The 26,250-nt window shown below is 38.0% G+C and overlaps 1 protein-coding gene and 1 long non-coding RNA gene across 3 annotated transcripts in view; both read right to left on the reverse strand.

Annotated features, from left to right (window-relative positions):
* The window catches only part of LOC122571180 (protein madd-4-like), a 109,853-nt gene that overhangs the window by 38,891 nt on the left and 44,712 nt on the right, over positions 1-26,250 (reverse strand). For both annotated transcript variants that reach the window (XM_043734599.1, XM_043734588.1), the window contains exon 5: positions 1,974-2,300. In XM_043734599.1, the coding sequence (XP_043590534.1) occupies positions 1,974-2,300 (327 nt within the window). The remainder of the gene's footprint in view (positions 1-1,973; positions 2,301-26,250) is intronic.
* On the reverse strand, positions 23,007-24,937 carry LOC122571220. Its single transcript, XR_006317991.1, has 3 exons — positions 24,770-24,937; positions 24,376-24,532; positions 23,007-23,553 (listed from the first exon to the last, which is right to left on the reverse strand). It is a non-coding gene; the product is annotated as an uncharacterized LOC122571220 (long non-coding RNA).

Below are 26,250 nucleotides of genomic sequence, written 5' to 3' on the forward strand. Positions count from 1 at the left end.
AAAACGCGCGTACAGAGGTATTTTCATCGAACGAATGTAATGCTTAAAAAGTCAACCGCGTTATTGACGCAATATAAACGTATCCGGACGAGCCCGTGATTATTTTCAGCGTAGTTCATCTGTTACGAAATTACACGACACGGGAGGATAATTTGTTTGCAATAAATTTGATAAAATGTAATAAGCGGGCCGGGGTTGTCCATTATCGTTAATTAATTTAAAGATTGTAACGCGTATTCATTTAGTAACAAAACGAAGTTTCATTTGGTCGGAACGAATTGCGTCAAATATTGACAGAGAATAAAACGACCGATAACAGAAATTTCTAGTGTGCACGTCATTCGGATGGTTCGCGTTCATCGCGTCTTCGAACGAATCTCAATGATCTTAGACACCCTCTCGCACATTTCCACTGGTATCGTTAACTAAACTTTATGAGTCACAAATTACTAACGCTAATAAATTACCGTGCGCAACAGTAACAAAGTAACAGGCTTAACAAGAAAACAAGTAAAGTTCTATATACCAATTTTCTGAATTATAAGCTATTTAATTGCTCCTGTGTTGCATGTAAAATTAAAAAGAAAAAGAAAAAAAGAGAAAAGAAAAAGAAAAAACGGCGTAATGGAAACTTATAATGTTATTTTAATAAATTATAAATTACGATCTTCATCTTGTTTAAATTAATAATGATGCTGCGCGATTGATATTTACTCGCGGTCGATGCTACGAATTGCACAGTACAAAGTGCATATTTTTATCGTGCAAGGTTATTTCTAAACTAATACTGAGAATAATTTATATACTGCAATTTAACCACAGGCATTTCTACAAGCAGTCTGACTCACCCGGTAACTTTCTTCTTAAATATTCATCGCAAGATTATTCTGAATTATTTACATAGACTTATTTCGACAAACCGAGTAAACCAATTAATTTCGAGAATTTCCCAAGTTGGCGTCAAAATGCTGATTGTTTTCTTGTTTCTTTTCTACGCTGCCGTTTCCGCCGTTCCTCGACCCTTCTTCCAGATATTTTTCAATTAATTCGTGTAATTGAATTTCTACCGCTACACTTTCATGCCGCGTTGCACTATGCTCGATTAAACGCGAGCCAGAAATCGCACTCGGGCGTGCGTAAAACACAAGATTGGATGGAGTGCGGTTTGGCAGGCTGAACTCGCAAACTTCCGTGCAAAGTACAAAATATGGCGCACCGGAAGGGATACTGACACGGCGCAAAAATTGCTCTCTCCCGGGAGATAAACGTTTCCGGTTACGCTGGCGCCAACTTCCTTCGAATCGAATGAACCACGACTCACTTATCAAATTGGATTCTAACTAACCAAACGAAACTCTGTTCTGCAGAGTAAAATTAACAATCTGTACCGGACAACATTTTTCTTTCAAACAAATCCAATTATAACTTAAAAGAAACAAATATTTGAAAATGTTTGGTCCGAACTACATCACCAATATTAATTCAAGATATTTTATAGACAATTATTTATATAGCTATCACTCGCACTGTAATACTGTAATAATTATTGTTTCTAGTAAGACAAAGCACGTGTACATATTACAAATAAGCAATACACGAGAAACCGATCATAAATTCATGTTTGTTGATTGTCCAATTTCAATGCTACCTCACGGCCAGAAAATATAGCTCAACGTATTTGAAAAATTTGGAGAAAGGCTTGTTCGAAGATGAAGATCTTCTAGAAATAACTGATAAATCTATGAATTTTCACAACAATAACCAACCAATAACACAATATTTTTCAAATCTCTAAGAAAATGGCTAACATATACATATACATATACGTATATACATATACGGCGACATGAAATAAAAAAGAGAGGTCGGCGATATAAAATCAAGTAACATGGAGAATGTGACATGGACAATGTGACTTATTGTTTTACTCCTGTAATCTTCAAATGAAATATAAAAAAGGATTTCCGACTCACCATGCATTCACCGCTGATGCAAACATCCATACTGTCAGCGTAGCACTTGGTGCCATCCTCTACCTTGTCCGCCAGCTGGACCACGATTGTTTCTTCGCTATCGAGCTGCAAGGCGTCGGTGGCATCACGCGGCAGAGTCTTTTCGACGGACATTTCCTGTCTTAGCCGGCTGCCAGTGTTCTCCAGCGATTGTTCGCCACGGCAGATCAAAGCACACGGTCTGCTTGGGTCGTAATGTGGATACCATTTCAGCAGTTGTCCACTATATGGCACGTCGTCAAACACGGCACATTGCTCCGCCCGGAAATCGTTCGGGTTCTCGCAGGGCTGCAATCAAAGGGCCACGTTTTCTTTTCAAATTTCACATTCTATTCACGTAGATATAGAGCCATTCATGTGATTTTTAAGGATTTCAATTGGATTTCCGTGGATCATGATATAAATGAAGTAGCGTGTAGGCTGGGTATTAGAATTTTAGAGCATTCATTTTCGTCGCTATTTCGTTCACTTAGATACTATAATTTCATGAAGTTAAAATAATTGTTCAAACTATTTAATGTAATATCATTAAAAATATTTAATTGCCCGAAAGAAGAAGACAAACAATAGCGCTATTCGCGATTGCTTGGTTTAGACGTAAATTACTTTGCCAAGGAAGCATTGCTGTTAAATTTCCGTCGGAATTAAGTAATTCCCGAATTATTTAGCTACAATGTGCCATTCAGTGTTTTACCGTTTTGGTAACAGTGTTATCCTACTTTGGTTGTTCGTAAAGCCGTTAAACGAAGCGTGTCAGCCGGCCTAGAAATCGTTCAGAATTTTCACATGACTGAAAGCAAAGGCGCAGATTTCGACGGAGCACATCATTAACCAATTAGGTCGGACCGTTATCGGTGTTTCACGATGTCCACGTTGCAACGCAATCAAGGCACGCTGATGTCCTCTTTAAGACAACTCAACGATCGAATATTGTCGACAAAACGGTTGGAACTCCGTTTCTCACGTAACTCGCGAATTACCAACATTCCATTTGAAATTATTTAATCGTTGATCATATACGCTTTTATAACGCTGCCGGCCAGTTTCTCATTGATTTTCCTCCCATTGTAAACGTTATTCCGTTCTGCACCATTTAATCGTTTTACGTTCAATTAACCGCGTTATCATTTCTTCTCTTTCAAAGAAATTAATAATAGCAGAAAGAGAACAAGATGGGCCGGCGTGCGGCAGTCGGATGAAAAATTAATTTATAAAAACGTGCGATCGTAAACGAGACGGCAGGTATTTGTAGCGGAAAAGAAGATTAAAAGCAATAGGTGTTTGGTTCGCGTTTCGCGATGCCCGATCATTCCGATTCAACGACGAGTAAGTCAACAAATTTCACGGTACCGATCGCTAATTATCGTCGTAATTAACGGCCTGGTAATCAGATCGGCTATGACTCGAGGGCGTTCCGATTGTATGCACGTTTTTGCCGGCGTGTCGAGTTCACCTCGATCTACGACGAGCGAACGAGCCGCGATGTAAATTGACCAAAGCAAAGGGTTCATTACTGTTACAGTTCTGTTCGCTGTCTCCATTTTGCTAGCCATTCGACTAGAGAAGAATAACGGACGGTCAATAATTAATCGTTTGTTGGTTAACTGCCTCATGGAAAAAACTATCGAGTGCCATTGGCTCTCTTTACAACAGAATATTTTATCGTGTTAGTCTACGACGCAAAAAATAAATAAATCTTATCTGATACAATAAACAAGGCTGTAATAATGACTTGAACAACTTGATGTTACTTTAGTAATTGTAATTTGATAGTAAATTGTTATACATACATACGTGTAAACACAGGGCTACACTGTATCAAGTTTGATGAACAAAATAATTTGTCATTATTAAAATCATTTGTTTCTCTTATGTATCTTCTAGCGTGCTTTCCACGCTGATCGTGGATAGTAGATCAAAGAAATTATCCTCGATATTCGCATCTTAAAAGAAACGTTGATAACAGATTTACACTATTATAAACTATCGGATATACTCGCAAGATGTAATCAAGTTATTCATCGATAGACCCTAACGCAATGCGAAGTTTCAGATTCCATGTAAATACGGAACCAAGTTACATTTCATGTATCTCGAATTACGAACTACGAACAAAGTTAACGCTAGGTTTTGTGATAGAAATATCAATTTGGAATGAAATAACGAATCGCAATACGTATTACGCGTTGTTCCCGTAACTTTTGAATAATCATGCACAGACTGTTCATTATAGATATTAACAAACTTAAATATTCAGCAAGATCATTTTTATTAAATTATCAAGATAGACGCTCACGTTGTATATAATTGTTTGCTAGATATATATTCGCAATAAATGTAGTATCTTCTTTGGAATATAATGTTGTTATATCCTAGTATTTGTAATTTATTTACAATAAATGGATTGTACAAATATAGACAGAAAAACGATGGTAGTTTAATATGAACTAATCGCAATAACACGCTACAATCTAGACGACTGTCGACACAACGGATCCAACGTTCTCTCTCGCGCGGACCACACTCTCTCGACAACGCTAACAGCACTATATCGACAACGCAACTCGAACTCTCTCTCTGACTTCTCGATTCACCGTCTTCGACTTCTCAACTCAAACTGCCCTGCTCTCGCATGTCTTTTGTCTTCCCGTAGACCCACCACACACGTGTTCTGCGACCGCTCGTGGTCAAAGCCAGGTAGACCTTTTTTTTGAAACTATTCATTTGAAGGACCGATGACACATTTACGGGCCCATCGGCACCTCGGCTCTCGGGACATTGTTTATGGTTTAAAAACGCCTCGGCTCTCGCGACATTGTATGTGGTTCACCCGCTAACTTCTAAGCCTTATGTCCGCCATACTACATAAATATCTTGCAATTTCTGTATATTCCTGTATTTTCAGATTGGTTTTACATTTTACTAACATAGTCATAGCAGTCGTATCTCGTTAGTGCTAATGAAATTCCAAGATGTTTTACATAACACATATAATATAGACGTAAAAATGTTCTATGGTAAGTGCCCAAATACTTTCGCGTGAATCATTGTATACATGTTCACCTGACAGGAGGAAACAGTAATTAATTTTCGTTGGATGGGACGATTCATGGCGAGACGGTCGTTTTCGAGGAAAAATGATATTAAATTCTGTTTCAATCGCTTATTAGATTCGACAAAAGCGTAGCATATGGGCAGTGAAGTGCAGAACGTGGAGCATTTGGCTGCTAGCGATTCGTTTTGGTGGCGCTGGCACTATGTTTTGCTGTTGACAGAGCACCGGTCGATTTCGAACAACGGGGACATCAAAGTTCCGTATTACTTTCCGTGTTCTAACGAAACTGATTAACAACGGTGCCAATGGTAATTAATTAACGCACCACGCCAACTGTAATTTAGTTAGAACAGCTTCCAGTTATTTCTGTCGTGATTACGTAGTTGCTCCTTTCTTTCAATACACCGAATAAATTACAAACTGTGATTTCAGCTTAGTTATAATTCTGTCTTTAAAAATTACTAAATTCGGAATTTAAGAAAGATAACAAATTTCTGGCTAATAAAATTCGATTTCTGACAATGTCAGAGAGATTACATTCGACTAATCGATCATTCATCTAGCAAGTACGAAAATTACGTTCCATATCGTTTCGTCCTCTTATCCTTTTAATTCCTTTTGTCATCTATGGTCAAGATGAAACGAGTACAGACGTTGTGATAGTTGAAAAGTCCACCGTCGTTTATAAATATTGCGACATTTACGAAAAGTTCAATAAGCGTGAGAAATCATTAGAACGACAGATTGAAAGACTAGCACGATTCTTGCCTGCTGGAATTGAATATTTTACGAGCGAAATATCCATGTCATTTGTTTTTTTATTCTATTTTTTTATCACTTCATCCAGTTACCAGCGAACCAACCATTTAATCCGCATCCGATCCAATCCTCTGTTTCGATGAAAAAGGGAAAAAGACAAAACTTTAATAATCTCTAGTAAATCCCCCTATCATTATATTATATTAACAAGTTTAATTAAACACGGCGAATTTTGCGAAATAACCTTTCCCGATGATGTCATTTGTGTATCGACTTGGAATTTATTCAACGAACAATGATATTCGATTGTTGAATAGCATGAATGGAAAATGTCATTGGAACGTTATCATCCGTACATGGGTTGTCGTGGGATGGGAAGTCTTTTTTCTTCGAATACACCGGAATCTGTGTCGTACAGGCGCACCACTGGCTTCTGTATTTTTTGCTAGTTTAGTTTTCCGCGGAAATGCCGCTCGTTTTATTTCACCCTTTACATTTGTCTCTCGCCACCTCACTTTCACCCATCTGTGTCGCGTCTCGCTTCCGCCTACAGCTTCCTCGCGGAACATCGTCGAATTATTCGGCGATCCATCATTTCCCGTATCCGGAATGCAAAACACTACTTACGGGACACCTGTTACTGGCCGACCACCATCTACCGATAAAAAATTTGATGCAACGTTGAGAAAAAAGATTGCTCATACTAGATTATGCAGCGTACGTTCGATGGTCATGGTACGAGGCGTAAACAGGCAATTTTTTGTGCAAATAATTGCAAACAAAGTGCAAGATAATTGCTTTTCCAGCACACCTGCGTAGTAATAAAATCTATTCATGGATTAAAGAGTTATTAGCGAAATTGTTATATGAGGAATGTTTTATCCAACTCCCTATATTCTTTATTTATTTCAACATTCTTCTGATTATATTGATATTTTGTTTCCCATAGAGAAACATATATATATATATATTTTCTATTTTTATTTATTTTTTATATATATTTTTATATTTATATATTTTATATTGTATTTTTATATATATTTTATTAATTTTATATATATATTTAAATATATGAATAGAGTAAAATTGTTTCTAATTTGCTTTTATATTCTCCATTTATTTTAATATTCTTCTGATTGTATCTCTATCGTGTTTAATATACAGGAAAGGTAATTTGCTTGCTTATCTCAACAGTCTTTGAGATACTGTCACGGCTATATTATACGTACGTTGCCGGACGAATTTTATTTCGAGACAGTTTTGCATTCACAGGAAACAAACGGAAATCGTTTTTGTATTACAAAGGAGATTTGTTTATCCGTGGAACAGACGGCAGAGTATATTACTCGCGGATTAAATATAGTACACGAACGTCATCCATGAATACCGTGCACGTTATCTTTCATCTGTTATTTCAAAGAATTTCCAGCCTCGGAGGGAATTGTTATTTAGCCGCGTCAGTGAAAGTAATTTTCATCAGGCGAAAAGAGGGCGACAAAGTCCTCTCCTTCCAGTCGATGATTTTTCTTGCGTTTACGCAGACACGCCAACACCATTTCACCCCTCAATCCCTCGCGACGCTTTATATTCTTAATCCTTTCAGGATTATATCACAATTATGGCAATGGGATTCCTTCGCTGTTAACCCGTGTTAACACACTATTGTCATCGTCGCCGTGATAATTATTAAATACAACCAGGTCTTGACGAGATAGAGTTTCAGACTCGCGGGCCGCGATTCAAAATCGAAAGACTGACTTCTCTTGCACGTTAACATTGATCAACAAATTTACATACAATTAATTTATCTTGATCTTAAAATCAGTCCTTTTCTGTTAATCCTGTCCACGTCCTTTATTTCTTTTATTAAGGACCAATCAGTGAAATGATTCGTAAAAGTTGCTTAAATGTATTTAAAAATGCGAATAATGTACCTTATATATTGGGCTGTTCGGAAAGTTCGTTCCGACTTTTAAGGAAAATTCAAATGCAGCACATTGAAATTTCGATATACATTTATTGAATTATATTGGTATCATTTTGTTCCAAGACGCTTCTTCATCTTTCACACAACTTGAATATTCCAAAGCCTCTTAGGCTTTTAAACTAAACGGCGGAAAACTTTTAAATATAATTTTTGATGTCGGCCAAACAGTTAAAGTTCTTGCCATTAAGGGAATTACATAATAGGTAATGACATAAATAGATGAAAATCCGAGGGTGTAATGTCTGGTGAATACGGTGAGTGAGGCAGCATAACCCAACCAAGCTCCAGCAGCTTTTGTCGAGTAGTCAAAGACGCATGAGGCAAGGAAGCACGATGCTCTTCCGATTCGCTAGTTCTGAACTTTTTTCTTCAATTGATATTTTTAATTCGTTCTTGATCTTCAAGTTTGAAATCAGCAGCTTTAATCCTAGCAAACCACTTCGGCACAGTTCTTTCAGTTATAGCACCTATACCAGCTATAGCCATAAACAGCGCATAGTCTTGTTTGCTGCTAGTGTGACATTTTTGCCTTTCCGATAAAATAGAAGCATCAAATGCCTATAATGCACTTTGTTTCCTATCCGTATTTAAAGGCGTATCAAACTAATAGAAATGAATGTATCGTAACCAAACATTTTTCTAAAGATACCTTTAGAGATATCACCTTTTAGAATATATACACATGTCATGTTTGTTTTCAATCATTCTGATATATTCTCAGACCTGTCCCAATGTCATCCAGTGAAAATCGACACGAACTTTCCGAATAAACCTCGACACTATCTTATCGCGCTATAATGAATGTATTAGACATTAGAATGTTAAAAAAAGAAATAATTTATCATAATATATGAATAATATATGAATAAGAATAGGAGGTGGGAGACTTAACAGTGACGAGAAAGATATAAGATAAATCCTCGAAATTATTATAAATTTATTTGACAATCTATTCCAATGAATGAATATAATGAATAAATTTTACAATGTGAATAGACCTATAAGAAAACTGTAAACAAAGTATCGTTCCTTAACGGATTAACCTCTTGCTTTGCTGTTCGATATTAAATGACAGGTGAAAAAGTGATTATTTATATGCAACAAAAGGTCGCATAGGGTGAAATTTTACTCATAATAGCCAAGTAAGGATTGAACAGATCTTTTCCATGTATCGTAATATTCACCACCGCCTACACTTTCGGCATTTGTGCTCTCCGTATGAACTTTATTAGCGGGAGTCACAAGATTAGAGGATAAACGCCTTGAGAGCCGAGGCTTTTTTGTACAAGACAAAATGTATTTGCCATTGTTTCCGGCGTAGCCACCGTAATCGGTTAAAACGTCTGGCAAATGGCTGGCGGCATTTTGAGGAAACGATGGATGTAGAAACGTTCTCGCGTAATGAGTAGTTGAGATTCCTTGTTAAGGAGCGTCTCAACTCTGTAGTGCGGCTTTCGCGGTTCCAAACCCGGTTTCACCGTTTCGCATAGTTTCTTCCTCTTCTGTGTTTCGCCCTGAGCAACTGCCCCGCTATCCATCCTCAGCCTCGCTATTGCAAGGTTACTATGTAGTCTTCGCTACACTATACTCGTTCAGGCGACCAACGGCCGTGTATCTGTTCGCCATATATCATGCATCCCGTTTCTGGCCTTGGTTATACAGAATACATATGCACGTACGTATATTGTGCCCGAAAACAAACATTCGTGTTTGAATAATTTTGAGGCTGGATTAAAAATTGAAAGGAAGCTGTGACCGGGAGAGTTTCCTCGGGCACGGTAGAAATCTTCGAAAGGATAAGGAAAGGCTAAGAGGATCGACGAAAAGGTGGCTCGCGTTTAATGTTTAAGGATAACGCTGTTTTTTCGGTGCAGATTTTGCGGAGTGTGTAAGATTTTTATTTATTTCATAAATGTGTCGATGGTTCATTGTTTTAGATGCTCAAATTGTATTGAAAATTTGGTGAATGATATGTGTGTCTTATTTTACTGTTTAGAAGTGGTTCTTACCATGCGACGATATATATACGGTGGTTATATACTCTTATTTTTTAAGGAAGCGTTTTCTCTCTCTCTTTTTTTTTTTTTTTTTTTAATTAGAATCTACATTTCATTTTTATGGTTATATCAATAACCCGTGCTCTTTCATTACTCTTTAGCGTGGCTAGTTAAAATAATTAAAACTTCTTCTAAACTTGGCACTGTATTGTGTATTCTCCTTGTGAACGCAATACGCGATCGTGGAACCTTGACGTCAAAGATATCGCGTGCTACAACGGAATTATAATTAAAAAGGCGTGCTGCGCGGGGACAGGATTCATTTTTGCTTCGCTGTCAGGAATTCGTTTGAGAGTATCGCGCCAAAAGAGAAACACAATCGCGATGTAAATTACCCGTGCAGCTTCAAAGCAAAGGAACGCAATGGAAGAAGAGAACCATTCTACGAAAAACATCGTCTTCGTAGACGAGCACGATTACGAGGTTGATGGCGAGGTTGATGGCGAGGCTGGGAGACGAAGAGAAAAGAATATGATGCACCTTCGACGATGTCAAAGTCGCGCAGAGAGTGCGCGCTTTGGCGAAATAGCATATGAATAGCGGCGTTCATTGAGGTGCTGCAGAAATAAAGGAGGAAGTCGAGGATAGTGGCCATTGTCTTCGTTGTTTCGGTCGCTGTGGTCATCGATGTCTTCCGAGAATCGGACCTCGTATCTCTGGAGAAGATGGAAGCCTGTCTTGGAAGGCCATTTTCCCCATCCGACGACCGAGTGACGTTCCTACATCGACGATATAAAGAGAAACACACGATCGTGGTTGTTGTTCGCTTCCACGATAACAGAATGCCGCTCTTTTTCACGACGCTCACAGCGAAAAGAAGAAACGGGCGATCGAGGGCCACCCGAGATACAACTCCCTCGAAAACGCTAGCGAAAATAACGTTTCTAAAACGTGTCCGGAACAACTGGCTATAAGCAATCCTGTTACTTACGCTGGATCATTTGGCGAATTTGTAGAAACATTCTTTCCCTCTGAGCACTCTTTTCTTCGCGGCAATTTCCAGCTTCGTTTCATTAGGGCGGGAATGAAGATTTTGAAATGGACGTATCGGGGAGGGGAAAATCTTGATTAAAGAATTTCGAAATATCGAATGTGACGATTGCTTTGAGTAATTATTATCGTTTCTGATATCTTTTTGAATACATAGACGACAAAGAAGCTCCAGAAGAAGTTTAAATTGCAAATTTCACGATAAAGTTATTTACGTATAGTATATTATCATAAACATTCTATACGTCGAAGGCTATAATTATGTTAGGAAGATGATACATTTACACTGTACATGTGAATGTGTGTGTGTGTGTGTGTGTAAGAGTCAGAGGGCGTCCAGGCCTTAGTTGGGACAAAAGACGATTGGCAGACGTTAGAGGCATCTGGAAGAGTCGGTCGACAACAAGCGTGCGTGCGGGTAGGTTTTCGAGGTCTTTAGAGGATAATATGTAGGTATAGCTGTTTTGTGAATAAAGTAAACTCTTGTATTTCCGAATCCCTCTTATATCTTTACAAATTAAAACAGTTTAATGGGGAAAAATGTCTCTATCGACAGAAGTGAATATCAATTTTGTTAAAAATAAAAAAATCTATAGCTCTCCGTTACTAAGGATTAAGACACTTCCAATATTAAAGAATAATCCGACTCCTACTTGAAAGATCCTTTATATTTCAAGAAGAATGACAATTTGAAGATGATTTATCAATTTTTTATTGTACTTTATTCAAAAAGTCCAAAATCGAGCTAGCCAAAAAAAGATCGCTGCGAAATTCTTCTTCGCGCAACCTCGATTCCAGCGCGATATTTTGTAGCGTGGATCGATAGTTGGCGAAGTGGGACCATTAAGGTGCAGTGGAAGGAAGAGAGAGAGAGAGAGAGAGAGAAATATAGAGAAGAACGAGAAACAGAAGAGGTCGGCACGTTTCTCGATTATCCGTATTTACGGAAATTCCGTGCACGTTACACCCGATAACTTTCGTAACGGATTACTCGTTGAAAGTTTCTTCAAGCAAGATGGAGAGGGAAAGAGAGAAAGAGAAAGGGGTAGAGAGAACTCAGCCCGATAAACTACACCGAACGAATCGTCAATGCAGTCAAATGGACCCGGAGGGCTGCCATCGGCTCAAAAGGATGAAAACGTGTCTGTCCTCGGAAATTTTCATTCTACGGAATTTCTCAGTGACTCGCCTCCGAGTAGTTTACACGACCATCCCTCTTCTTCGCTGGATAGGACTACACGAGCACGTTGACCGACCTTTTACCATGTTTTTCTCGGTGAATACGCGACTCCAATCTCGATTATGGAACACAGTACGATGTTCCGACTGCCTTTTTCCATACTATTTTTCCTTCCGTCCTTTATCGTTGTCGGAATTTATAGTTAAGTTTTAAAAGGAGCATTTATAGAAACTTTCTGTGAATACATTATGCGTGTATAAAAAAAAAAAAAACGCTTTGAAGTTTCATTAACATTGTAATAAGAAACGACAATCATTATCATATCGATGAACCACTATTATATGGATTAAAACGAGTCCGAAAATGGAGATATAATGTATTTGTAACAAATATCAAAATTCTACATATATACGTACGTTTGAGACTGGTATTCATGCTGCATACTCATTATTTGCCATAAATGTGCTGTAATTTCTACATACATTGTCGGATAGATTTCATCTTTTACCGACATAGTCATATATCCGTGTCTTATTACGGTGGTAACGAAACTTCGTGATGCACATAATATATCCATATACATTTTCTATGCTAAGCATGGTGAGAAAAAAGAAAAAAAAAAAAAAAATAATCAAGAGATCGAAACCGTTTTGAAGTAGCGTATGAAAATTATAACCTTCCACGATTAGAGGAAGAAGGAATTCTCTTCTAAACGAGAGGCGATAGATACGCAGAAACAAATGACTTGCAATGCAGTATCTAAATGAAAGAATGAGCCAAATGGAAATTCATTTATCTCGCACCAAATAAATTCCAAGAAGCGACTTCGAATCGATTGAAATCGAACTCGTTTGCGATCGTTTCCATGAAAGTTAGATACGAGAAGCGTGTACTCGCTCCACACAAGTATCTTTTTTTAAAAGAGAATCAGATTGAGATTAATTTGTTTCTTAAACGTCTTTCTATCGAGGATATCGATATCGAAATACGGGATAAAAGATTGTTAAATGAGAGATATCAGATTTTTAGATCGATAAATGTTTAATAGAAATAGTAACAGATTGGATACGAAACGTACTAAATCAGTGACGTAAATGATTAACGAAGAAACATTCGAGTTAGATCAGATTCGATGAAACCAATGACGATTAAACCGCAACCTAACATGAAGTTGAACTTGTTGCGCATAATATATACGGTAAAACGCGTGATCCGTCAATCAAAACGTAAGAAGAATTCTATAAATGTATGTTTTCATCGATCATTGATTGATCATTGATAAAAGAATACTATATAGGTATGCCTGTGTATTGTATAAATATTTTTTGTGCACAGGCTAGTTCGACGCAAAACTTGATACGTTCTATTTTTCACTATTTATTGTATGATTTATTCGACGCATTCAATGCGGAAAACACGAACGTACGCGTCATCAGTATTTCGTAGTTTCTTACGGATGACGCGTGAATAGATGGGTACGCGTTACCATAGAAAAATTGATTTCCATCATTAAGACACCTTTTGTTTTTATGTGCCTCATTGAATGTGTTAAACGAACTATCGAAAGCCTTATGATGATCTTAATTTAGAGCGTTTGAAGATGTAATATGACTTTTGTCAAATTTTCTTCAAGACCATTGCCCACTGATAAACGCATCAGACATGGAAGGTCCACGTTTTACTTTTTGAGAACTTCATTCTGAAACTTCATTAATATTGCTGATGTTTTAAAATTCCCTGGAATTGTAAAACCCGTGAAACTTGTAGTTTTACTTGGATAAATATAACTACTGGAAATAATGGGAAAATCTTTTGTAAGTTAAAAGTAAATTATTAACGAAGAATGGGAAAGCGAAATCAGGTCGAAGCAAAGAGAATTGCGGCACAGTTACAATGTGGTGGAGAACTGGATTGATTCTGTTTGCAGTAGCACGCTGCTGGTGGGAATTGGTGGATCAAGCTGAATCCGGGCTCTCAGGATTAAAATCGTCGAAATCCCCGGGCGTCTGGAAGAACTGGTGGTTGGTTGTACCGTTGCATCGACGATTCTTGTTATCCGAGGGATCTGTCCTTGGAATTAACGCGACCGTTTCGCAGTGTAAACTTGGCAATGCTCACCAGATGCATCTTCATTCCGTTTCTTGTTTGCACTGTGATAGAGATACCTTTCTCTTCTCGTTGCCACCGACTAGTTATTGCGAACCTTTTAAAACAGCTGCTTGTTCGCAACCGTTGAATTATAACGCGTATCTACGTATGTAGTAAGTTTTTGGTTAAGCGACGCAAAATTGCGAAAATTTCATAAATAGACTTTAAACGGAGGTATAAGGTAACGAAATATATTCCTTCAGTTGGTTTGTTGCAAAGGTCAAAAGAGACATATTTTCTATATTATTAAATACCAATAGAAAAAGCAATATATATGTCGGAGATGTAGAGACATCGAGCATTTCTTTTGGAATACTTGGGCTCCGGGTGACGTAACTGGTCGCTGAACGTAGCCACGGTCACGGGATGAACGTTTAACCTGACAGAAGAAGTACCGATATTGAGGGACACGCTGTATTAACGGACAAGCCCCGGCCAGGAGCAATGTCGGCTCTATGCAGGACTGCCTAGCAACGCCGCCTGGAATTTTGTTGATATTTCTAATCGATATGTAATTGACAAATGAGATTCAGGCAGTCTTTTATCGAGATCTTCTTGGAGAGTTTACGAATATCGGGAAGTCAGTCTAGAAGATACCAAGCGATACAGCTAACGTAATTTGCGATACGGAGAAAATACAAACTATTGTACAAAGAGTTTCCCGTTGACCGTGGATTCGTTTGAACCGAAGAATATTGTTAAAGGCGTTCGTTAAACTAATTTGTTGTCAAACCTTGTAAAAGTTATATCAGTTCGTGTTAAACAATTTAAGTGCAATATAATTTAGTTAAGTTAAACAATGGTAAATCCAAATGAAGAATTAATACGCGCCCACAACTCAAATGATGATTCAACGCAAAACTCTAATAATAATTCGACATATATATGTATATGTATAGGAGAAGAGATACGGAGATGTAGATGTAGACTATTAACCATAAATAGCTTGCTATTTTCAAAACGTATTAAATTTTAACTAATTAAGTCAGCAATGCCCAAAAGCTTGAAATAGTACGGTTGACCTGTCAAATACATGTGGACCCTTTTTACAAATATTTTTAAACAAGCACAAAGGGTAGCTATTACGCGATATAACGAAATTTGTATATATTGGACATAAAACAATATATATCGTGTATATTTCTGATGCATGGATCAAATATTTAGAAAAGAAAAATCGTAGATGCATTCGACCAAATGAAAGGATTCTTTTCATAGACTGAAAAATACCGAGAGATGTGTAATAATTGCGTACCAACGGAATTGCGAGTCTTAAGCTTTCTTAATCGAACTGGCTTTATTGCGTCGATTGCAGGATCAGCCCCTCTCGCAGCTTCATTCCTTTTCCAATCCAGTAGCTTTAATAGCGAGCAGAGAGTCTGCTGCACGTCCCGATGCTCAATCGTCGACAATAAGTGTCGTTTTCGGATATTGCTACAACACATGGGAAATTTCTCGATACCTAACAACCGAAACGTGAAAGGTCGATGCGCGATCTGGATTCAGATCGGCGATAAGGAAATTGCAATTGTACGTAATTGCGCGTGTACTTTTTATTATCCCATGCAGTTACGTCGAAGGTAATTCCTTTCCTCGTTCCGTTAAATAACACCGACCTGCGCGATAAATCAAACCGAAGATATTAAAAACACGCGCTCCTATACTTCCAAGGAAACTGCATCACCGGCACTTAATCCTCCTAACTTCGTAGCTTTTTCATTTCACTCGTTACATCCTTCCAAGTTTTTCAATTTTATCTAGATTCCTAGCAGAAGCAATTTTAACATTGCCCGATGGAAAAAGAAATCCTAGAAAAATTTTATACGGATCTGTTTATACGCTTCTGCCTATACGTATTGAAACACTTGCTAGTTTCGTACGAAATGTGCCAATTGATTTAAAGTATCGAGGAGACTAATCGGTTAGAGTTTTGTATTCATGCAGGAAAAACGTCAGTCGGTTGAATGAGTAACTAATTAAGGCACGAGGACATCGATCGAAGGATACACGCATTAGGGGCAAATGCAACTTTATTATTGACCGGCCGGCGGCTGCCCTTGGTTTCATGGAAACTGACCTGATTTTCCATCGCGTTGTTCGTTAGATATTGACGTCAAATGACCTTTCACGTTCTGTTCGGTACACGTTGCATCACACGGATGCTTTAATACACGTCTATATGCCGTGGATGCATAGCTAATTTTCTTCGATCGATACGCGTTCTTTCCTTTCGTTTTTAATTAATAAAAGAACGCGTCGATGAGACAGCGTTGAAGGATAACGTAAACGAAGGTTAAAAATAATTCTCCAACGGACTCAATTTTAAACCGGCGAAATTAATCTGGAAACTTCAACCTTCAAAACAACTACGTTTCGACGTGTGAGAGTTCGATAAATAACTTCAATCTCGTTTTAGACCATATTGTAATAACTCGCGGCTCCACTAAATTTGACCCGGTTTTGCTCGGCCGCTGGCCCCTGGACCAGTGACGTCAGATCATCCTTCTCGAATCGACCATGAAATTAACACTGCTTTAATCACTCTCGTGTGTCCGCAGGATGCTTCTCATTAAGCTCTGAGCTATTAATATAACAGTGTGTTTGGTATGATGTGACAGTTCACTCGAGAATCGAACTTTTGAATCGACCTCGCTGCTTTAACACTAGAACTATCGTCGCACAATGTACGTGCGTATTTGTGTGTCAAAACATAGTACCCGTGGATGATTATAATCAAAATGTTTTGACGGAAACGGGATATACGTGTGTCTAATCGTGTACTTACCTCGATGAAAGTTAACACTAACTTTGTCTAGAGTAGTTGCGTATCTTTAACGACCATAAAAATCTGTAATCTGTTTTTTCTTTTTTTTTTCTTTTTTTCACTTTAGGATAACGATCAAGGTGCTAATTAATTAAGGATAAGGCACTCTTCCGTTCTTTCTGACGTGATTAGTAGACTGCGATTTTTTATGCATTTATGGAAATTTCTGAAAATATATAAATAAATATATAATATCACGCAGCCTAAGTTATTAGATTAGAAATGTTCATGTTATTTCTGCAATATTCCTACGATTACATTCTAATTACATTACATTACATTACATTACTAATAATCAGGAAATCTATCATTGATACAGTATCTATTGAAAGTGTCCATCGATCCGCCTTTCCTATCAGTGTCCATACCTTTCAAATCCTCGTTTAATTCGTACTTGCAGTCCTTTGGAGATCACTGATGATCTAGGTTCCGGCTGCAGAAACGCACAACTGCATACAGTCAGACACCGAGAACTCGTATGTAATCGACCACGTACGCATGCACGCACAAAGGGATATTCACACACATGGTAGAACGTTTGGTGGACGGAAATGCAGCACTCTGCACGATGCATGGAAAGCATTTCTGTGATTGCTATCAGATACGGGACCGTTGCTCGTGAGAATGGAACGTGAATTCGTGAATCTCGATCCCGAACCTATCTCTCCACGTTCTATATGTCCTTCGAGTTCTCCTCTCTCTCTCTCTCTCTCTCACTCCTTTCTTTCTTTCTTTTTGCTTCTTTTCGTTCTCTGTTCTTCGCGAGATCTCGCATCAAGGTGAGCAAACGGTGGACTTATCGCGTTCGTTTTTCAGAATTCTCGATTCACCGGGTCACAGAGCCACTAAAAACGGTTGTTTATCGATTCGTGGACCGAGAAACGTTCGACCACGCGTGACGCTCGCTTCGTGGAAGCGAGAAATAAAATGGAATTCGTTGTTTGTACACGAGATTACGTCGCCGGTAAAATATTTGTTTTTGTCGGGGCCAGGTGAAACATGGTGAATATTTTAAAATATTTTTCCGCGACGTGCGTAATATTTTGAGGCGCCAGGATGCTTGTGGGGCACCAATGGATTCCTTTGGAACAAAGTTTCCTTGTGTCGTGCCCAGCGAAAAAGTTCCGTATTAACGCGATGGAGGAAATTTTTCTTTTGACAAAGTGCAGCGATGTGGTGATCGTCGAGGAATTTTCCCGCGTGTTTCTCGCGCTACCATGAAACTTTAATAAGCGTTTTAAGCGAGAGAGCAACGAAATCGAGATTTACGTTCTCCTTGTGTTCCTTCGTCTTTACTCGAGGATATAACAAGTCACCTTGAAACACGTTGTTCCACGCGAGACCTTTTGTTCAGACTTTAACTTGATAAATCGACACAGTCACACAACATTTTCTCATATAAATCAGCCAGCTCACTTCCAAGTATACTATTTTAAAACGCAATTCACCTCGTATTTAAGACCTGTACTTTTCAATCAGATATATTCACCGATACAATTAACCCTCCATTATCTTTTATTTTTTCTCTTGTATAAGCTCTATCTCGTGCAGATTACTCGTTCTTGGTGTAAAATGTCAAAAGTATAAACTCACTGTTCGTATTCAAGCCACGTTCATTTTTCATCCGATTAGGCGACAATTATCACGAATTACGTTACCAACCGATTAAAGTATATAAATTTTTCGAGACGGCACGCAAACGATTTCGATGTGACACCGCAGTGGCCTTGAAACCTAATCGAGCCAAACCGCAACCCTCTGTCGTAACCGAGATTGCGGTTTCGCGGCATGCATACGACCGGCCGGTAACCCATTCGCGATGGCGCTTGTACGCGTTAAGAAAGACAAAGGCTGTCGATTATCGAGACATCGATGAAAAATACGGCAGAGCAACGTTCTGATCGACGTCGATGCTTCAATGTCCCGTCGATGCGCGAGAACCACGCTTCAGGGAATTTAGAAGTCGCGAAATCGTTGAAACGTTCATGCCTTGTCCGCGTAATTCCACCTAACATATCGCCTTTAACTGAAAACTGTTACGTTTAGAAATTTATAAATAATAAAACCTTGAAGAATCGCGATTGGAATTTCACAATGTGCAAATCTCGCATAGTTTTGCGACGTTTTATCGTTTTAATATTATTGCGACAAAAAAGAAAAAGGTAACTGCTGCAGTCACTCTTTTTAGTATTCATTTAGTGCAGAATAACAATGAAATACTTAATTGTTTCTAAATTGACAAAAGGAAATGGTGAGGTGTAAATTTTATACATAATAGCATTAATGCAATTTCTCTTACTGGCAGTAAGCTCTTTTCAAAGTCCTGAAAAATGAGAAAAGTATCGTGAATTATACCTGTTAATACATTAAAAGTCTAATTAGGTAAGCAGACATTTTATTAATCGTCGGAAAAGTAGAGATTACCAAAGTCCGATATATTCCATTTTATTTCTAGCTGCAAGTAAAACGTGACCTGTTCAATTCAGGTTAGTTTCTTTGCTTTCCTAAACAATTGATTAGAACGTAATATTCAGGCAATGTAATAAATCGATGGCTCCGGCGGGATATTGCGATCGACTTTAATGAAACTTCGATGAAATATCAATCCCGAATCTCTTCAAAACTGTTGATTTACCTAATTCTCTTATTATTTAATCTTTCCTTGTTCAACTTGCACTTGAACTTGCGCTTACGCTCTTGCTTACGATATCACTTTTATGGATATATAAAAACGAACATGATAACTTTTTAAGTATTCACACGGTTTGAATGTGTTTTTAGTTTTATTAAAGATAAGAAACAGCAAAAAGATGAGCTTCTAACGCTGACACGATGAAAGGTGGATTTTTTGCGGGGTTATGGCCGACGAAGCCGAGGAATCCCCTCGACTTCGCGCAGGGTGAAAAGAAGAGGAAGGCAAGGAATAGGGAAGCAAATTTTCCATGTAAACGGGTCTAAAGTTCCTCGTCCCTAGCCTCTAGACGTATCAAACTGGATCGTAAAAAATTAATCGCCCGGAAAGCGGAAGTGTGTCGGCAGTAGTCTGTTCTCGTGGACGGTTATACGCGACGTCGTCGATGCATTATCGAGGTTGTTGCACTGTGCAAAGTTCGACGGCGGTTGCACTTAGAAATAACTTTAGGTAATGTTGTCGTGTCATCGAAATGAATCTATACTTTGTCGTAAACGGACACCGATTTCTCTGTATATATGTTTAATTTCCTTCTTTCGTATCCGGCACCCAATCGAATGTATTTACCTCCCTAAAGCACTATATGGATATCCGTTTCGAGCATTAATAATAATTCTTCGCTTTAATTTATACCCCGTTCAGAGGCTACATTGTTATAGCGATAATAACACCGTAGCCCGTATATGGATTTCATTTCATAAAATAATAACGATCATACAGCAGTGACATGGTTGGAACAGTAGTTAACACTTAATTGCATCGCACGGGATTACTTTAACTAAACAAATTACTCTTCCTCTCTTTCCCTCTGAAACATCTGCGATAACACCGATCAAATATCGATTTAAACGCGTCGATCGAAGATCACTGCTTCGCCAATTTTAACCGAATGGTTCGAACGTTGTTGAGATTGCGGTTCACGAATGGCAATAAAGATTCGCCGATTACCAACGTTCTAATTGTCCTAATAAAACGATATTATGTAAATCACGGACAGACGTACGCGAGCCGTGTCTGTGTACAGTTTCGACTGTACTATCCCTGGCCGACCGATGGAAACCGATATTTCGATATATTATTATTATCAAGAGAACGAGTTGGTCGTGGCTCATTATTGTAAAGCCCGTTGAACGCTGTCGCTATAAAATCAGTGGTAACTGAATTACTAACGCGATAATGCCCGATCCCGAGGCGTTGCGCGTACGCGTTATACGCGGCACTAATTAATTAATGTCCACTGCATCATCGTCTGCCTTTATACGATCGGTTTATTCCTATTTTTGCGGCGGTGTAAAGAACGACTGCGCGAACAAAGAGAGTTACGCGACAAAATCAGTCTCGCCATTTGTTCAATTCAGGAGGAATATCGTAATTCGTGAAACTCGTACTATGATTGGTTTGTCCTTTATTTCTATTCCTTTTTTTTTTTCACCCTTTCTCTATCGTTCTTTTTTTCACCGTCATAAATTTAGTAGTAATTTTTGCTCGTAATTTCTGGTCATCATAATTCCAGGATTTGCATAATGCCGTCGTTAAACACGCTTGTGTTTTTTCATAGCGCACTTGAGATCGACGGCGCCGGTGACTTCAACGCCTCTCAAAAAGCATGTATTTTCGTTATTTCGTTAATCGCGTTGCGTTCAATTAATTCCCGACCGTCGAACGATTTTCGATCGAGCAATTGTCGTGGTATTGTTTTTTGGTAACGAGAAGTGCGACGTGAGAGCAACGTTGCAGGCGAAATAATATTAACATACCGGCGCCATTACATTGTTATTCTGTCTGCCGTTCCTTTATTTTTCTTTCCGGTTTTTATGAAAATTACAGTTTGCTTAAAACACAAAATTACAAACGGGTTCGTGAATTTATATTGCAAGTAGAAAATGTTGGTGAAAGAATGTCAGTGATTTTACTAACTAAACTCGAACCTATACGGAACACACAAGCTTGTTGTAATTTAAGGTTGACCGCACTTTGAGAGAAGTTTTAAGCACTATTAGTCGGACGAGATTCAACGAGGTTTAAAGCGGAGAATCTAAGTATAATATAGTATACTCCATACGCCATTATTCCACGTAAATATAGCTTTACTTGGTAGTTACGACATTTTGAGATCTCGCGTAATTCGCTCAGCGGATAACGACCGAGTAATTTCCAGCGTTCGATCAATTTTAATCGCCAGATATCACCGTGCTCTAAGCAAAAACACATTTGGATTATTGTGTACACCAAGTTGTAACATTAAAACGCGATCAAAACTTCAATCTCAGTTCAATTCTATCTAGTTCAATTTGTATCTAGTTCGACTGGAGAAATCTCAGTTACTGATAATAAAGAAATAACATTTGTTAGATTTCGATGCTGAATCACATGAATGTGATTTTTTAAGTTTAATTCAAGGTCTAATAGATGTAGATGTACCCGGATGAACTTGATTCATTGTTTTAACTCTTTCCATTTTCGGAACGAAGCGAGCCTGTGACCCTCATTTTCTGAGTAATAAAGTAAGTCGTTTTTGCCCGGTTCGCTCGAAAGCTTCGTAAAAATTCCATTTATACGCCGCGACAGTACTCTAGGAACCGCTTTAATTTTTCTCTAAAATTCATACGCTAAATTTCCCGCTACTAATTACGAGTTACACACAATGTTCTCCGACAATCTTTAATTCCGCCTGGAAAATCCCTGTCTTTCTTTCTTTTCCCCATTTTCCCCGCCGGAATGTTCAATGCAAATGAGGCTAATTACAGATTATACTACGATATATAGCGTACAATTTCAAATATACGTAGAAATATTAAAAACCCTTATGCAATCGCATAGAAAATATAATTGTATATTTAAAGAAGTTTTCATATACGAACCAAAAAATATAATCACAGAAAATATAGTCTCAGAAGTCAAAATGATGAGATCCATTTTTTTGAAAATTTCTTAATATCAATATCGATATCATATCGATACTTTAGTATATGATTAGTGAATTTCTTGAAAAACCAAATAGTTACCTTTGATAGAGTAACAGGAAAATTGATTACGAAGAAATCATTATTTGATTAGACAAACTGCCGACCGAATCTATTTACTAGAAAATCATAAGCGGAAGGGAGAATCAATCAATTATTATCAATTTTATTATTATATTATATCATACTGAATAATGAATAACACTGTACGATATTATTTGATTTTATGTACGAGTAATTTATATATGTATATGAATGTCCTTCACAATGCATTCAGATAAATGGAATTTCATTGTAATCAATTTGGTTATCAATCATCTGTATTTGGTCCAAAATACATCACTAGTGTACACGATGAAAGACAATTTTCACACATTGATAACTAGCTATATGTAAATATATTCAAACGTAAAGTAGAACATATCTTTAGCCAGTATGTTTTTATTATTCTATCATTTTCATCTACGTATCCTCGTTCACATGTTTACATCCACATTTCACAGAGACCGTTTCATTAAAATCTTAAACTTTCCTCGTCAAGTTACTGTTGAAAGCACAACATCTCTGGCGGCTTTCTTACATTTCCGTCGTCTAGTGAATTTCCCTTTTTTTCTCCGCGAGCGAAATAGAGGGGAACCACCGCCGTGAAATACACACTAGCCCATTACCAGTGTTAACAGAGTACGGCCGAGGATACGAAGACAGAGGGAAACCAGAGGGCTGGAAATCCGGATTCACAGCACGTATCTCCGTTTCGTTATGCTAATGATGTTGTGGCCCTTTTTCTTCCCACTCGTTTCATCCCTCGTGATTCTTTCAGCCATTCGGCCCTTCCTGTCCGCGCTGCGCCGTCTTTCTTCTCCATCCAACGATCGCCTTTCCGCGTCTGAGTGTGAATAATTTATTGTAAATGCGGCAAGTGTGTGGGTTCTAGGCCGAATATTAACGGGCAAAAATTCGGTCAGCTCGTTCCGTCGTATTCTCTCTTTCTCTCTCGTTCTTTGCTTTTTCGCTTAACATAACTACGCGTTTCGTGCTCCTCGATGCTCGCTCGATCCCATCGTTTTCGTATTGTTTATAGGATTGTTTGGCGCGGAGAACACTCGAGAATTCCTTAAAACGTGAAATACTGCGACCGTATTTGCAAGATAAAATAGGTTGGCCGAGTAAATTGTGATATTAAATTTTCGATTTTATCGAGTGTTCTCTTTATAATCGACCCGTAATTCTCAGTGAAAATCGCCGATAGTATCACCCGTTAGTATCAAAGACAAGTTGAATTTTTATTATAATAATACGAAATGTATACGAGTGTGCAGAGTCTTCCCTTTCAATTTTTCGAGTTTGCTTTGTTTCTCGAAATCCATGACAACGAAGAGCGGTCCGCGAACAGCTTTAATACAAACGCAACGATAATTTCCGCAGCTAGTAATTATGTCGACATCACGGAACCGGAAGGAATGCATTACATGTGAGTTAAATGTACTTCGCATGGTGAGGAAGTTCTATTATTTATAATTGCGCCGGCGCAACGGAGACCAACAAATGCTCCACTCCCACTGTATGCGATATTAATACCTCAATGTAGTTATAATTGCGCTGGCTTCAACTTAAAAGTAAACGAACATTGACACGACGCAAATTAACCCTTTCATAACGTCAACGCGGAAGTTTTTATATCGTAATAGATATTAATTTCTATTCGTACCTCATTCGCTCCCATTGTCCGTAGAAAGTTTTTATATCTCGTTCGTTGCATTCCTTGTATTATTATTTAGTAATGTTATAATTAATACAATGAAATATTCTAACATAATTGGTTCTGCAACCTCATTCGTTATAGTACCTGTTTGTTCTGGCGTATTCTGAAATATGTGTATGTATTTAGGGAAAATTCATTACAGGCTAACACGATATGTGTATTACATGTTGTTTGTACGAACAGCAATAAATATATAATTATTATACCTTATATATTATTATATAAGTAATAATTATTATAATAATACGAACGTTTAATTATGTACTGTATATATTAAGCTATGGACAAACTTTCCGTAATCAGAAGCGTAAACGATTTAATATTTATAGCAGATACAAACCATGTATCGCTGTAGTACCTATTCTCGTTGCAATGTCTTCGTTTCATTGATAATGATTTGTCGTTGCAACGTTTTCCTGTTACGCTATTCGTTCTAGCATGCCTCGCAGAATTATTTTCCATTTCATTTTTGAAATTTACGCGTCACAATTTTCACACAGAACACGTACCATCGAATGTCGACAGACGACAATTGGCAAACGTATAAAGCGTCACATTCGTAACACTCCCGTGACCTTACGACACCGCGTAACAAATACGTACACGCATACATCGTCACCCCGTGGCACACCTAAATGCGATATTAACGTCTTCATGAAATTCCAATTACTCCAATAAAACCTATCGTACCGTTTTCCCTACGATTTTTTATTATTCCAATCTCATTCAAAAATCGTGGTCCTTTGTCGCGAAGCAAATTACAAATTCATGCGATATCGTTCCAATGAAAAAATCATTTCTACCAAAACCTGAATAATCTATACCGGTGCAAACATCAGGCAATTCACTCACAAAATTAAGAATTCATTTGGAATGAAAGTTTTATAGTTCGAAAGGATGCCTATGTTGCACTACTGCGCACGACGAACGTAATCTGCATTCAGAATATATAGTCGCTGTCAGTAGGAAGTGAATCGAGAATCAATCATCGAGTTATCCACTTTCCTTGTACGTGGGACAAGAGCGAGGTCACCACGGATATCCGCGAATCATTTACAACTATGTGGCAGCTGGTTGCGCTGCGACTTGGTTCATTGCGACATGCACGTGGGACCGATTGATTTTATATTTTTTAAGTATCCTAGGCACAGGAATAAAAATCCGCGTTTTATCGCACCACGTGCACTGGAATCGAAATATTTAGGGCAGTACTCACAGGTCAAAGGATTCTTCCTAAGGGGGATACTGTTCTCTCTTTTATTTTATGAGATGTTGCGCTAGCTCTTCGAAGAGATTTCCCGAATCTCCGTTCATGTTTTATCTCGTTGCCTTGTCTTCCGGTATATTGTGCGATTTATGGTGTGTATTAAACATGGATAAATAAAATAATTACACGGTAATTAAATATATTTTATAATAAAGGTTAATTCGAAGGTTTGGTACCAAGTTAACGTTTGAAGGTGTACATTGTTGCTGATATTTTTGTTGTATTAGGAGTTTAGTGCATATTTTGCGTATATCCTAATACATAGGCTAATACATAGTGTGATACAACCATTAATAATAATGAGTTGTCAAGCTAATTGCAGTCTTGTAACGTAAGGAACTTTTGAACTTGAAATAGAATATTACGATATAAGTTTCTCCCGAACCGATTCAATTTTCCAAGAACACAGTTCACTGAAAGGTTCCGGTACACAGGCATTGTCCCCCTTTTCTTTTTCGAACAGCTCGAGCGTATGGATGAAAGAAGATAAAAATAATGGACGAAAGACGCTTTGAGCGAGGTGAGAATAAAGAATTTGGAGCAATTTGCGGCCG

This window comes from Bombus pyrosoma, linkage group LG1, assembly GCF_014825855.1.
Source record: "Bombus pyrosoma isolate SC7728 linkage group LG1, ASM1482585v1, whole genome shotgun sequence".
Lineage (NCBI taxonomy): Eukaryota > Metazoa > Arthropoda > Insecta > Hymenoptera > Apidae > Bombus > Bombus pyrosoma.